A 14,974-nucleotide genomic window follows, 5' to 3' on the forward strand; every position below is an offset into this window, starting at 1 on the left:
ATGAGAAGTTGCTTGAGGATTCAAAGAGATGAACTTGGTAATCCCATATGTAGGTACATACAAGCAGTAATCCTGTGTAACCAGACCTGTGCCGGAATTGACATAAAAAGACAAGTTTGAAAGCCAAAACATTGCAGATAGGATTTGAAAATGTCTTTAAAAGTTACTAAAATTAACAGCTGCATTTGGACACATTTGCCGTTTTAAACCTGTATCTGTTAAAATATAAGATTAGAATGTGATATTTAAAGTATAATAATCCATGTCAAGTGATCAACTCTGAATTATGTGTTTTGTGTAACGTTGGTTGTGTTTGTTTTTTTTCTCACTTTGTTGTTTCAGATTTGTCCAATATGTGCAGCATTACCTGGAGGGGATCCTAATCATGTCACAGATGACTTTGCAGCTCATCTTACACTGGAACACAGAACTCCTAGAGATTTAATATCCTTTCTTAAGTTGAGGGAAAAGGGATAGACTATTTCTTATCATTGCTGTAATTACCAGTTTTGACTTCTCTAGTCTAGTGGCTACATTACTTTTGCTTATTTTTTAGAATTTGTGTTTAGTTATATATGGGATCTGTATGTCTGAAATTTTCATATGTATAAATATTTATATCTGTCAGACTGTGAATGGGCTTTAGGTGTAGCTTGACAAAGTGGGTGCGTTTTTGTTTTATTCCTGGTAACAAAGCCTTTTAAAGATGTTTTTGACACTCATCTGTTACTTTCTGCACTGCAGTTTTTACCCTTCTTGCTCATCAGTTCTGATGTCATTTTGTGTATGGGAAAGCAGTAATCCAGATGCAATAATGTATTACAGATAATTGCAAGACTAAAAGCAACAAATTTCACCAAAAGCAAATGTGTTAGAGAATGCTTTGAACTTTGAAATTGAGTGATTTAAGTGTTTGATTAGTTTTATCACCATATTTCAGTGAGTAGTTTCAGCCTGTTACTGACTTTAAGATATAATTTGAAGAGCTATCAGAGTTCTTCCTAGGGATTAGGACTGTCGTTCAGTTACCTGCCGATTATAGTGATATAACTGCTCTCAGTGACTGAAGAGCTCAAACTGTCAATTTCTTTGCACTTTAAGTACAATTTTCTTTTATGTTACTTAGGAATAGAATGTGCCTTGGGTTTTGCTGTACAAATATTTACAGCATAATTTAAGAAGGTACTCTTACTCTATGGAAGTACAGGCCATCACAAAAAACTCCCATTAAGTGAACTCTATAAATTATTCATCTAATTTAAAAAAAATACACTCCTAGTGTTATTTGATAGTGCCTTTTTTTGTTCAGGGCTTCTTAAAAGAAAAAAAAAAAGGCCTAACAACTCAATTTCATTATATCTACTGCTATCAACATTAGAGGAAAAGGTTTCATTTTGGTTGTGATCTGTATTTACATTTAAATTTGTTAGCATTTAAATTGTAAGTCCCAATTACTTCCTATTGAAGTGGATGAAGTGTTGCATTAGAATTCATGCTTCTGAAGCTTTACCTTCCCCTCTCACATCATTATCATCATATAACTTTTAATCGGGGAAATGTATGTTTATTACTAAGACTAAAAGGAAGAAAAAGGGTGAGATATTTCCCCCCGCCCAGTTCCTAGCAGTTTAGGAAAGGATATTGTCTTCTGTGTAGCAGTTAAAAGGATTTTTGAAGCTGTTTTAAATGGATGCACATGTCATGAACAATCCTATATAGCCACCTCATGATACCACATTTACCCTTGAAGACTATGCACACCTCTTTAAATTCTAGCTCCTTTTATAAACAATTTTCAACTGTTTTACTAATTAAAACTTAACTTTAGTCCGGATCATGTAAATGGTTCTAGTTTGGTTGTTTTCACTATATATTTGCAATGAGTTAAGAGTTCCAAATGCTTTTCTAACCTCAGTGTAGTTGGGTGAGACATCAGTATACTGTTAACTATTATTCAAATAATGCTGTTTATCTTAAAAACAATTTGTAAGATGCAGTTAGTAAGTTACTAAGATCCTTTTCTAAGAGACCATGGCTGGAATTTTTAAAATTATTTATATTAAGGATGTTATAGTTATCTTGTTTCCTAAGTTTACTTCTAAAAAAATCCTACAACAGGGGTATTTTTCTTTCAAATGTAGCTTCAGAAAGCTTCCCAAACTGCATGAGAGCAGTAGTTAATCAGTAAAATATTAGCGACAATGTTATGTCACTACCGGTATCAACAGATTCAGAGAAGGAACAAGCCAATCTTTACTAGACAACTATATTCTGTCCCAACAGAGATGTTTTTTTATCCCTTCCTAATTCCTGCAAGTGAAATGTTTTATGCTCTATAAGTATTTATTAAAGTAGCTGGATATTCTTACTTTCCAAAGGAAGTTTAATTATTTTTCAGTCTTAAATTTCTCAACTCAGTGATATCATGAGGAAATGAATTCTACACCATAATCACACGTTGTGTAATAAGTTCATTTGGTGCCAGTCTGATATAAATAATAAATTTTATACAAGTGATAAACATGCAATTTTTGAAAATAAGAAAATTTGAGATAAGGTGAGCTAAAGCTATTAATTTAGAAACTGGAAAAATAAGATATGCCCAAGTACATTATTTCCTAGCTTAGTAGTTAATTGCACTAGTGCTTCTTAAGATAAAAGGAACTTTTAACTAGGCTTGGGAGAACTCAGATGTTAACACTGTCTTGGGAAAGATCATCTTTAAATGATTTGCTAATAGTCTCTTAGTACATATGAAAAAGCTTTTCAAATTTCATGTCATAGCTGTTATAGACATCTCCTAAGAAATGTGGGAAATGAAAGTGAAAGGGCTTGGTTTTATGATGGAGTAAATGGAATTTGTATAGATAAAGAGAGGGAAGATGAAGCAAAGGGGTGTGACAGAAGTGCTGAATTCTCTGTGTACCTGTAATTCCTTGAAGACCGGAGTGGATGAAATTCCTTGGATAAAAGTAAAAAATGCAATAATTACTGTGTGCTCTTGGTAAGAATGGCAACAAAACTTTGTAGATTATTTTCAGTATTTAAATACTCTTCTTTCCCAGTTTTTATTTTAAAATCCTTATGTCTGTTGAATAATGTTTTCTGCTGAATATGCATCATCAGTTTAAATTACCTAGTAGAAAACTTTGATCCAGAAGGCAGAAAATCCATCCTGACATTTTTAGATGTGATAAAAAAGCTTGGGAAAGTTGAATTTGCTGCAAGCATCCCTGGGTGCCTTGGATTCAGATCTACAGGTCTGAATGCATTACATTTATAAAGTTGAATCAGTGTTTTATGAATGAGGAATATTGTGTTTCCTGATTATTCTACCTAGTAAATGTTCTTGCTGTTTAACACTTCATAGCAAAAGACTTTTCTTAACTGTTTGGTTATGATGAATCTAGCGGCGTTCGGCATGTACGTAGAATGTTTCACCCAGGCCGGGGTTTGGGAGGCCCCCGTGCACGTAGATCAAACATGCACTTTACTAGCAGTTCCACTGGTGGGCTTTCAACTTCTCAGAGTTCCTACTCTCCAAGCAATAGAGAGACCATGGATCCTATAGCTGGTAAGAGCTGTAACCAGTGATTTTAGTTCAGAATCCTTAAATAAACTTGGAAATAAAATCCAAGATGATAATAGTTGTCTTGTTTTTCTGTGTTTTGAAAAAAAAATATATGCTTCCCAATGTAATAATTGATGGGTGTTTACTGATGAAAAGTATCCTTAATTGGATTGTCTATAGGGATTGAACCTATAGAAATGAAAAACACCTCTTCTTAGCTTATGCTTTTAAATTTAGAGACTTGTGGGCTCATTCCCATGACTGATTTGTCCACAGGTGGTATCAAAGAAGGGTTGAGGTTGGAAATTACCTTTCGAGATTATCTACTCTAATCCCTCCCAAGCAGGGCTGCTTAGCACAGGTTTCCTAGGACCATGTCCAGTCAGGTTTTGAATATCTCTGTGGATGGACTCCATAACCTCTCTGGGCAATCTCCCTCATAGTAAAAGTGTTTTCTTTTGTTCAGATGAATTTCATTTGTTTTAAATTTTGCCTATTGTCTTCTCCTGTCAGTGGGCAGTACAGAGAGTCTGTATACTCCCTTTCCTTCATTCCCTTCCATCAGATATTTATATACAATGATAAGATTCCTCCCCCCTGAGCCTTCTCTTTTCCAGGCTGAAGAGTCCCAGGTCTCTTAGCATCTCCTCATATGATATGTATGTATATATTTTAAAATGTGTTTCTAACCACCATTATCTACTTCAATACATCTAACTTTAATTTGTCATGTGCATAGAGGTGTTAGAGATGAATCTTTATTTTTTAACATAAACCAAGTACTGTACTTGAGTTCATCAAGATTAAATTGGTTCAATTGGAATATTATTAATAGACATTTAAAACGTGTTCAGTTTACTTTCAGATTACAGTTTGGATGAAAGGCTTCCTGATTTTTAGGAGGTATTATAACTCTCTTTTAAAATTATTAAATAACTGTATTTTAATAAGCATTTTATATAGAGCTGAGCAACAGCCTTGCCTTAAGGTTGTGCAAGGGAAAGGTAAGCCTGAATTCAGCCTCAAGCTGACTGACACAAATAAATCACAAGATGAAGGTGACTGGACCTGCGTCTCCACTCAGGGCAGAAGGAAGAACCTTCCCCTAAAGTGTCCCTGCATAACAGAGATGATGCTCTGGAGTTGGAGAAAAAAAGAGCACATGAGTAACTGACAGGATCCAGGAAAAGCTGATCATGCAAAGTTGATCCACCCATCCACCTGCATTAGAACCAGTGCTACCAGGAAAAGCACACAAAGTATCGGTAAATGGAGACTCCTTACTGAGAGGCACCCATTTGCCCTACAATTTTTCTAGAGAAGTTTGCTGCCTACCAGGAGCTCACATTTGCAATGCACTGAGAGGCTGCCGAGCCTGTTAAATCCTACATACTATCAACTCCTGCTATTCCACATAGGGTCCAATGACACTGCGATGAAACAACTTAAAATCATCAAAAGAGACTATATCTCCATGATATTTGAAAAATCATAGCAGTCAGGAGAAGTCCCTGGTGGCTGGAAGAAGGGACAAGTTGCATCCATTTTTAAAAAGGGTACTAAGGTGGACCTGTCAGCCTCACCCCTGTGCCTGAGAAGATCATGGAGCAGATTCTCCTAAAAGGTCTGATAAGGCATATGGAGGACAGGAACTTGATTTAAGACAGCCAGCATGCCTTCACTAAGGGTAAATCCTGCCTGATGAACCTAGTGACTTTCTATGATAGGGTAACTACTTCAGTGGACAAGGGACGACCTATGGATGTGATCTATCTGGACTTCTGCAAGGCCTTTGACACAGTCCCCCACAATATCCTACTCACAAAGTTGTAGAGATATGGATTTGATAAGTGGACTGTTCAGTGGATAAGGAATTGTCTGGTTATATCCAGAGGGTAGTGGTCTACAGCTAAAAAGTCCAGATGGAGACCAGTGACAAGTGGTATCCTTCAGGGGTCCATACTGGGACCTATACTACTTCATATTTTTATCAATGATATAGACAGCAGGATCAAGTGCACCATCATCAAGTTTGCAGATGACACCAAGCTGAGTGGTGCTGTTGATAAGCCAGAGGGACTAGATGTCATCCAGAAGACCTGGACAAACTGGAGACGTGGGACCAGGTGAACCTCATGAGGTTCAACAAGACCAAGTGCAGGGTCCTGCACCTGGGTCAGGACAATTCCCACTATCAGTACAGGCTGGGGATGAGGTTTTAGAAAGCAGCCCTGCAGAAAAGGACTTGGGGGTGCTGTTGGATGAAAAGCTGGACATCAGCCAACAGTGCCCACTTGCAGCCCAGAAGGCAAATTGCATCCAGAGCTGCATCAAAAGAAGCATGGCCAGCAGATCAAGAGAGGTGATTCTGCCACTTTGCTCTCTGATAAGACCTCACCTGGAGTACTGCATCCAGCTTTGGAGTCCTCAATACAGGAAGGACATGGACCTGATGGAGCGGGTACAGAGGAGGGCTATGAAAATGATCAGAGGGCTGGAACACCTCTCCTATGAAGACAGGCTGAGGGAGCTGAGGTTGTTCAGCCAGGAGAAGAGAAGGTTTCAGGGAGACCTAATAGCAACCTTCCAGTATCTGAAGGGAGCCTATAGGAACGCTGGAGAGGAACTGTTTGCAAGGGCCTGTAGTGACAGGATGAGGGGCAATTGTTTTAAATTACAGAAGAATAGATTTAGATCAGATGTTAGGAAAAAGTTCTTTACCATGAGGGTGGTGGAAAAATGGAACACATTGTGCAGAGAGGTAGTTGAGGCTTCATCCCTGGAGATATTACTTAGTCAGAGTAAGGGATTCAGGAAGGAGGAGCTGAATTGTACAGGTGAATGCCCGGCTGTGTGGCTGGTGCCATACTTAAGGTTTTGGCTTCTATGATTATGGATCTACCTTTGAGAAGCCAGATCTGTTGGGAGCTCATGGGATTTGCCTGTGAGGCAAGAGGGGCCTCACCAACAAGCCAGACTAAAATAGACTTAGTAGGGGAAGGGGATGGAGTTCTGAGCACCAGACAAGAGCCAGGGGCTGTTGATGTTTTAGAAACCAACAGGGAAACACCTATAAAAAGCCTCAAGACATAAGGGTATGTTCCTCTAAAAGGTGACAGGGTTGATAGTACATCATGTCTCAGTAAGGACCTCCTAGTCAAACTTAAGTGTAAGAAAGAAATCCATAGGCAGTGGAAATAGGGACATGTATCCTGGGAAGAATATACAGATGCTGCTTGGAGGTGTAGAAATGGGACCATGAAAGCTAAGGGGCATTTGGAGCTGAATTTGGCAATGGGTGTGAAGAATAATAAAAAGGGCTTCTACAGGTACATTGTCCAGAAAAGGAAGATTAAAGAAAATGTACCCCCAAGACATGCAAACTAGCCACAATATTTTGCCTCAGTTTTCAACGTAAACTTATCTTTTCACATCTCTCAAGCCCCTGAACCTCAAAGCAGAAGATCCAGTTAAAGATGACCTGAGGAACCGGAGGGTATACTGGTCCATGGGACCTCATGAGATAGACCCCAGAGTCCTGAGGAAACTGCTGATGTACTTGCCAAGATATTCTCCATCATATTTGAAAAGTCACGGTGGTCAGACAAAGTCCCTGGGGACTGGAAATACAGAAACATCACACCTGTTTTTTAAAAGGGTAACAAAGAGGACCCTGGGAACTATCAATCAGTCAGCCTCACTTCTGTGAGGTAAGATCATGGAACAGATCCTTCTGGAAGCTATGTCAAGGCATATGGAAGACGTGGAGGTAATTCAAGACAGCCAGCATGGATTCAGCAAGGGCAGATTGTGCTTGACTAATTTGGTGGTTTTCTACGAGTGTGGACAATGGAAAAACTATGGATATCATCTACCTGGACTTCCGTAAGGCCTTTGATATGGTCCTCCACAATATTCTTGTCTCTAATTTGAAGAGCTATGGATTTGATGGAAATACTAATAGATGGATAAGGAACTGGCTGGATGACTGCATCCAAAGAATTTCAGTCAATGGCTTACTGTCCAAGTGTAAACCAGTAACAAGTGGTGTCCCTCAAGTATCCTTACTGTGACCAGTACTATTTAATATCTTTATCAACAATGTAGACAGTGGAATTGAGTTAATGCTCAGCAAGTTTGCACACAATAACAAGCTGAGTGGTGCAGTTGATTTGCTAGAGGGAAGTGATGACATCCAGAGGGACCTTGACAGGTTTTAGGAGTGGGCCCATGGGAACCTCATGAAGTTTAACAAGGCCAAATGCTAGGTCCTGCATCCAGCATGCATCCAACTCTGGGGTCACCAGTACAAAAAAGCTCTTCAGGCCCTCTGTGAGCTGATTTAATTCATTGAACTTGCAGAAAAATAATAGAAAAAAATCAGTTAGAGTTGGCCTGCAGCTTGTCTATTTACAACCCCTTTCTCAAAGGACATCTGTTTAGATCAGGTTGCTCAAGGCCTCATTCAGTTGAATTTTGAATGCCTTCAAGGACAGAGATTCTACAACCACTCTGGGCAGCCTGTTCTAGTATTTTAAAATCATGTTTTAAAAGGGGGGAGTAGGGGGGATACAAAAATTAAAATCCTTCGGATGTAATTGGGATTTCCAATGTTCACTTGTCTGGTTTTTGTCCTATTGCTGTATGCCTCTGAGTAGAGTCTAGCTTAGTCTTCTAATTGGAGAGATACAAGACAGCAATAAGATATCTTCCAAAGTAATATTTTCCAGGCAAACTCAGTTCTCTTGCTCTTTCTTCATGTACTGTGTTCCAGCCTCCTAATCATCTTGATGACCCTCCACTGGACTTGCTCTATTATGTCCATGTGTCCTGGGGAGCCTAAAATTGGACACATCACTCCGCATGTGGCCTTACCAGTGACAGATAGAAGGGAAGAATCACTTCCCAGGGCCTACTGGCTGTACTCCTGCTACAAAAAATATTCCATCAAAAGAGGATGAAAATATTTCTTTCATCTCTAGGGAGTTAAGTTAGGTCATGCATCTGTAAAGCACTAAAGTTGGTGCAAGAAAGGAAGATGTTTTTGTGTCCTGGAGTGCAAGACTTCCTCTTACCATTACAGTGGATGTTAGTTTAGCCAAGTGGAATATGAAGTGGCTTCCTTGGTTTATTTCATCCTCACAAACAAGGCCTTCCTATTTAGGAACATGTGTAATAAAATTGTATTGCTTTGAGTCTAGTCTTTTTTTTTTTTTTTTTTTTTTTTTTTTTTTTTTGAGGGGGGCTGGGTGGAATAGGTAAAAGTAATATGTTTTCTGCATTCAGAGAATGTAGTGCAACCTCCCTGGGTATCAGTGTCATGCCAAGCCTGAGTCTCTAATATCTGCTAAAATGTACTCAAAGTGATCTTAAAAACAGCAAGTATAAACACGTCTTACCTGCCAGTGTTATAAATCTTCCTTTCTATTAGGGTAACAATTAGAACATACTGCCAGAAGTTAGAATTTGTTTTTGTTACGGACCTGTAACATACATCCACCTCAGGCAATGCTACAGGCTTGAGAAAGAGTGACTCGAAATCTTCCAGGTAGAGAAGGATCTGGGTGTGGTGGTCGACACTCAGCTGAATATGAGCCAGCAGTGTGCCCCAGGTGGCCAAGAAGGCCAACAGCATCTTTGCTTGTATAAGGAATAGCATGGCCAGCGGGACTAAGGAAGTGATTGTGCCCCTGTACTCAGCACTGGTGAGGCCGCACCTCAAGTACTGTGTTCGGTTCTGGGCCCCTCACTACAAGGAAGACGTTGAGCTGCTGGAGCAAGTCCAAAGAAGGGCAACCAAACTGGTGAAGGGTCTGGAGAACAAGTCCTATGAGGAGAGGCTGAGGGAATTGGGATTGTTTAATTTGGATAAGAGGAGGCTGAGGGGAGACCTTATTGCTCTCTTCAACTACCTGAAAGGAGGTTGTAGGGAGGTGGGTGTCATTCTCTTCTCCCATGTAAATATCCCTGGAAATATTTTAAAACTGTGTAGAAGAGGCACTTCAGGACATGTTCTAGTGGGCATGGTGATTTTTTTTTTTTTTTGGGGGGGGGAAGTATTGACAGTTGGATGTGGTGATCTTAGAGGTCTTTTCCAGCCATGACAATTCTGTGATACTGTAACTTCTGTGATTTATTTATTTTCTTGTGGTGGTTATCAGTAATTAGTGAAATAAATATTATTGATAATTAATCTTTATAGAATTACCTGTGCTCATTAAAAGTGACTTAAGCATTTACTGTTGGCATTCCAAATGTTTCTGATGCAAAGAGCTACCGCACTGTGCATTATTCCCTTCAAAAAATAAGCCTAATTTCAAAGGATTATATTTTCAAAGTAAGATGGAAGGAATGTTTTTATGACTTGTGATAACAGTTTGCCATTTTAATGAGGGCTGGATGAATAGGGGAACAAAACAATTTATTACTTCTGCCCTCTTTGCATCAAACATAACAAAATAGTGCTTGCAACTTTGTGTGGAATATAAAAACTGAGCAATAACTTAATATAATTTAATATTGATGTTTATTTTGGGAAATGCTTAGCATGGACAGAATTTGACACAATCTTGAACTTTGGAGTAAAGGAATCCAGTTTAGACTTCTTTTTTTAATTTTTTAATATTAGAATTTCTCTTTTTCCATCAGAGGTCAAAAGTCTCACCCAAAAAAGCTCTACTGTGGTCAAATATTTAACATATACTACATCTGAAAAACCTTTCTGAACTGAATATTTTCTAAAAATATCTGAAGTTATGCTGTATTGTTTGTCTTTTCTGCAGCACAGCCTCCCTCTGGAATATGCATTTAAGGTGCATGGGGGATAAAAAGCCACCAAATGAAATTAGAATTGAAGTGATTTCTTAGTCAATAACTATTTTGACTAGAAGATAAAATTTTAGAGAAGTGTTGCACAGGATATTCTTTATATGTTCAGGATATTCTTTATATGTTATTCCCCATAAATTAACTCTTATTGTTTTAAAAAGCTTTAAAATTTGACTTTCATCTTTATGCACAGTTCTTTAGATGACTTAATCTTCTTTATCCTGTGAAGTTTGAAACATGAGATGCTTGTAATGGATAGGTCATGAAGCTTTTCAAATCAGTATGATTTGTTCATTAATGAAAAGTTTTAGAAAGCAAAGGAATTTATATGCTGGCATTAAGGGCATATTCATGCTGTTCTGTGATAGGTATTTAAGCAAATTTCACTGTAGAAACTTCTTTCTTTTTGGCAGAGCTTTTATCTCAGTTATCAGGCGTGAGACGTTCTGCAGGACAGCTCAATTCTTCTGGCCCTTCTGCTTCTCAGTTACAGCAGCTGCAGATGCAACTGCAGTTGGAGCGACAGCATGCACAAGCAGCAAGACAACAACTGGAGACTGCACGCAATGCAACTAGACGCACTAACACAAGCAGCATCCCCACCACTCTTACACAGTCTATAGCAGCAACCAATGCATCTAACACAGAACACAATCATCAGACTATACAGAATTCCCAGTTTCTTCTTATGAGGTAACTTGTTCTATGGATTTACCTCTTCTGCCATTTCTGTTTTCCTTGATCTTGTTACTGACATAGAGTTTAGTGAAACTACTGCCAGATCCCTAATGAAGTTTGGAATTGAGGTACTATGCTTTAGTGTGTGATACCCTGCTGGATGTTTGTTCCTAGGTAATGAATAAATATTACTTCCTGTTTTGAAGAGAAACATAAGGGATATTACTTTGGTAAATGGTGCTTGTTTGCCCTACTTCTGATGTGTTTCACATTTTCATGTTGATCATGTCAGGGGAGAGAATTAGAAAGGTAGTTTTACTTAATAGGAAATTAATCTTTAATGAAAGCTGAAGGTTTAGTATAGGTTTATATATAAAGTATTTTGGATGAAAGAAGCAAATAATGTGTGTGCTATTAATAAGCAGAATACATATCTGCTTCAGAAAGTATAGTTAGATCATAGAGTTCTATAGAATAGAATAACTTAGTTGGAAGGGACCTGCAAAAATCATCCATTCCATTCTTATATAGAAGAGTTACACATTCTCTTTCCAGCCCTTTTAAGAAGTTTAGAATATTGATTTTCTGGCTTCAAGGGGAGAGAGTGTTTTTCAGTTAGATGTTGAGAAAAAGCACAAACATTTTAATAGTTTCTGTGTGTAGAAACCTGGATTAGGACTAGTTATTGATGTCATGCTGATTTTTATCAAAACTTATCTCAATCCAAAACTTTTTTAAAATATTAACTTTAATGAAAATATCTGCAAATTTCAGACACTGATCTAGTAAACTAGGATAGAACTGGAGCAAGCTATTTCCTTGCTTCTATTAGGTGATGGTGCATGCACTGATAAGTGAAGTTAATGATGTACTGTGCTTTGGGAATCTCTGGCTTTATGTGTGTAGTAATATATTTTGTGTTATGATTGCATTTAGAAGTTTTGCTAGGGACAAAATGAGAGCTAGAGAATTTTGACACCACTTAAAGCAAACCCTATTTGAAGGGAAACTTCAGAAATAGCTATTTTTTTCCTTCAGCCTTAGAATCCACATCTGTGAAGTTTTTTGAAGCATCTAGGAACAACTTTCTGTATTCTTGTATCAGGAGTGCCAGGTGTTGTCAAATCTGACATATCAAAAGAAGTGCAGCAGTGCCTAGGTTGTTTCTCAGTGGAATGGCTTTCAGATGTTACTCAGCATGCATCAGTCTTTTTAGGCAATTAGTGAAAGCCCATTTTGTCAATGATACTACTAAGCCTGTCTTCTCTCTTTCTGTGATGCTATGCAGGTTGAATGATCCTAAGATGTCAGAAGCAGAGCGTCAGTCAAAGGAAAGTGAACGGGCAGACCGCAGTTTGTTTGTTCAAGAACTTCTACTGTCCACTTTGATGCGGGAAGAAAGTTCCTCCTCAGATGAGGATGAACGGGGAGAGATTGCTGATTTTGGTGCTATGGGCTGTGTAGATATTATGCCTCTAGATGTTGCTTTAGAAAACCTAAATTTGAAAGAGAGTAATAAAGGAAATGAGCCTCCTCTTTGATGGCATCCCACTTTGCAGACAATGTCCTCTGTGCTGTATTTGCCAATGAAAGTGGACAACAACTATCTTGGGTTTGTTTTGGTGATTGTAATTTCAGATCTGTCACTCTTGTTGCATTGCATACATTCAAAGGAAGAGAGAAAAGATATATATGATAATCATTTCCACTTAACCAATTTTTACTTTTAGCAAGTAAATATAGGTTGCAGTGCAGAGAAAAAGGCTCTGCATCCTGTAGCTTGATGTGCAAAAGGCTCTCCTAATATTCCATATTCAAACTAAAGAGGGAAAAAATGAAAAATCTCTAATGAAGCTGCTGTGTGTATTTATGATTATTAATGAATAAAAATTGCTTGGATGGTTTACCTTAACTACTGCATGATTATTTTTTTTTTTGCAGTGTGCATGAGTTTTAGTGACCTTGCCAATTAAAAAAATGTAAGTACAAGGAGTAAAAACATAAAACTCCAAAAGCTTTCCAATTATTCAAAGGTAATGTGACAAAAAAAAGATTAATGCTTACTAGCAGATTGTGGCCGTGAAGTAGCCTTTGAGTAACACATGACCAATGACCTTTTTCTGTGTTCTCCCAGCATATTAATGCAAACTCTGCAGTGGGATATGTTTTTGCTTCCAGAGTGGGACATTTTGCTATATCATGACCACTATGTTGCCCTGTAGACATCATATCCATGTGGAACTGAACTTTGTATTCAGCCGTAGGAGACAAAAAACAAGGGCCACTACTGGAATCTACCACAAAAGGCTTCAGTGTGCCCTAAAACCAAATTTTGTTCACTTTTCTTTAAAGTTTTCCTTTTTCTGTTAAATATACTTTATTTAGGTGTAAATGATTCATATATTCACTGTTGTGTAGGGGAGTTAACCTGGATTATGTTGTCTTAGTTCTAAGACTTCAGAGTCCATATCATTTTGAGTTATTTACGCATTTGCTTCATAGTATGCAGAGACTCCTCAGTATCAGGAGAGCTTGAGGATTTGACTTCTCAGGTATCTTCATATGTTACAATTCAATTCTTAATGCTAACTTCCTATCAACCTTTATTTATTGGATTTTTGGATTATATTTCTCACATAAAAAATAAAGCCTTTTAATTGAGTCATGCTACCTATTTTCCTATACCATTAATCCTATGAGATTTTTTCTGTATGGATTATTATAATAGCCCCAAGGCAAGGGACAGCAAGACTCTGTTTATTTGGAATGTAAGGTTATCTTAGATAAAAATGCACACAACTTCTGAACATTAGACTTGAAAACCTGATGATGTTCCTAAGAGAACTGTGATATGTATGTTTATCTTACAGCAACAAAAGACCTACCATGTAGGTTGACATTTTGAGTTTCATTCTCATTTTCTCAATTTGGAGAAAGAAAATTGGTTCTGTCCTCAACCAAACCAGGATGTACATGCATTGAATTTATAGAAAAGACTTGTTTAAAAACAGTAACTTAATCAACTGATTTTTTTAAAAAACTATCTATAGCTGGTCTACTGAGAATGTTTAAATTGCAGGGTTTGCAAACTTCATTCTGCTTTATGTAAAAGCACTTAGAAAGCCTGCCAACTCTTACTGTCCATGTTTATTATTAGAATCTGAGTACTTGCTGGATTACATTTAAAATTAAATTTAGTTACCGAATTAACTCATCTGAGAATCACAAGTGTGTTAGATTTTGTTAGCTTAGAAATAGTGCCAAACAGCGACTGGGAGAATGATGTTCTAGCACTCTGCTGATGAGTATTTGCAGGGAAATGTTCTTCATTGAAAGCATGTTTACCAGAATTATATTTTTGTTGCTTTCAAAATACCAATGTTTATTTTCATGATGCTGTGAGGCTATAGTGAAACTAGCCTTTGAGAACTTTTCAAGGGGAGCCTGGAGGGCATATCACATAATTTCCTACCTTAAGATCACTGCTTCAGAAAAGAGGGCCCTAGCATCCGGCATACCTGACATTCACAAGGAGTCTGTCAAACACTGTGCCTTTGTGTGAGTGAAGTTTGTTTTCCCAAAAATGTGTCACAGCCTGTGACAGTCTTTGCAGAGAGGCTACATCTGTGAATAGAGAGCTCATCTGGAATTTGGTGTGATCTCCTAAGAATTTGGACCTCAGAGCTCAGTCTTGGCTTACTCCTACTCCCTCTGTTTAATCAGCCAGGAATCTGTATGTTGCCTAAAGGAGTATGGAAGTTGTGTTGAAGTTTGAAAGTGAGGGTAGGATCCCCATGTGCCCTTAGACTGAGTCATGCAAGATGGCAAATGAGACTCTACTTGAGTGAGGATGTTGACCTTTGTGTGTTTGTTGTGTAGCTTAGTGAGACTGTTCGG

At 38.0% G+C, this 14,974-nt stretch overlaps 1 protein-coding gene across 1 annotated transcript; it reads left to right on the top strand.

The window, feature by feature from the left end:
• The first annotated feature begins 342 nt into the window (after positions 1 to 342).
• LOC103534080 (E3 ubiquitin-protein ligase KCMF1) lies at positions 343 to 12,989 on the top strand. Its single transcript, XM_008499999.1, has 4 exons — positions 343 to 444; positions 3,400 to 3,574; positions 10,813 to 11,092; positions 12,366 to 12,989. Exons 2-4 carry the CDS (start codon positions 3,433 to 3,435, stop codon positions 12,616 to 12,618), a joined length of 675 nt encoding a protein of 224 aa, XP_008498221.2. The 5' UTR covers positions 343 to 444; positions 3,400 to 3,432; the 3' UTR covers positions 12,619 to 12,989.
• The last annotated feature ends 1,985 nt before the right edge of the window (positions 12,990 to 14,974 follow it).

Source organism: Calypte anna, unplaced genomic scaffold (genome assembly GCF_003957555.1).
Source record: "Calypte anna isolate BGI_N300 unplaced genomic scaffold, bCalAnn1_v1.p scaffold_82_arrow_ctg1, whole genome shotgun sequence".
In the NCBI taxonomy this organism is placed as follows: domain Eukaryota; kingdom Metazoa; phylum Chordata; class Aves; order Apodiformes; family Trochilidae; genus Calypte; species Calypte anna.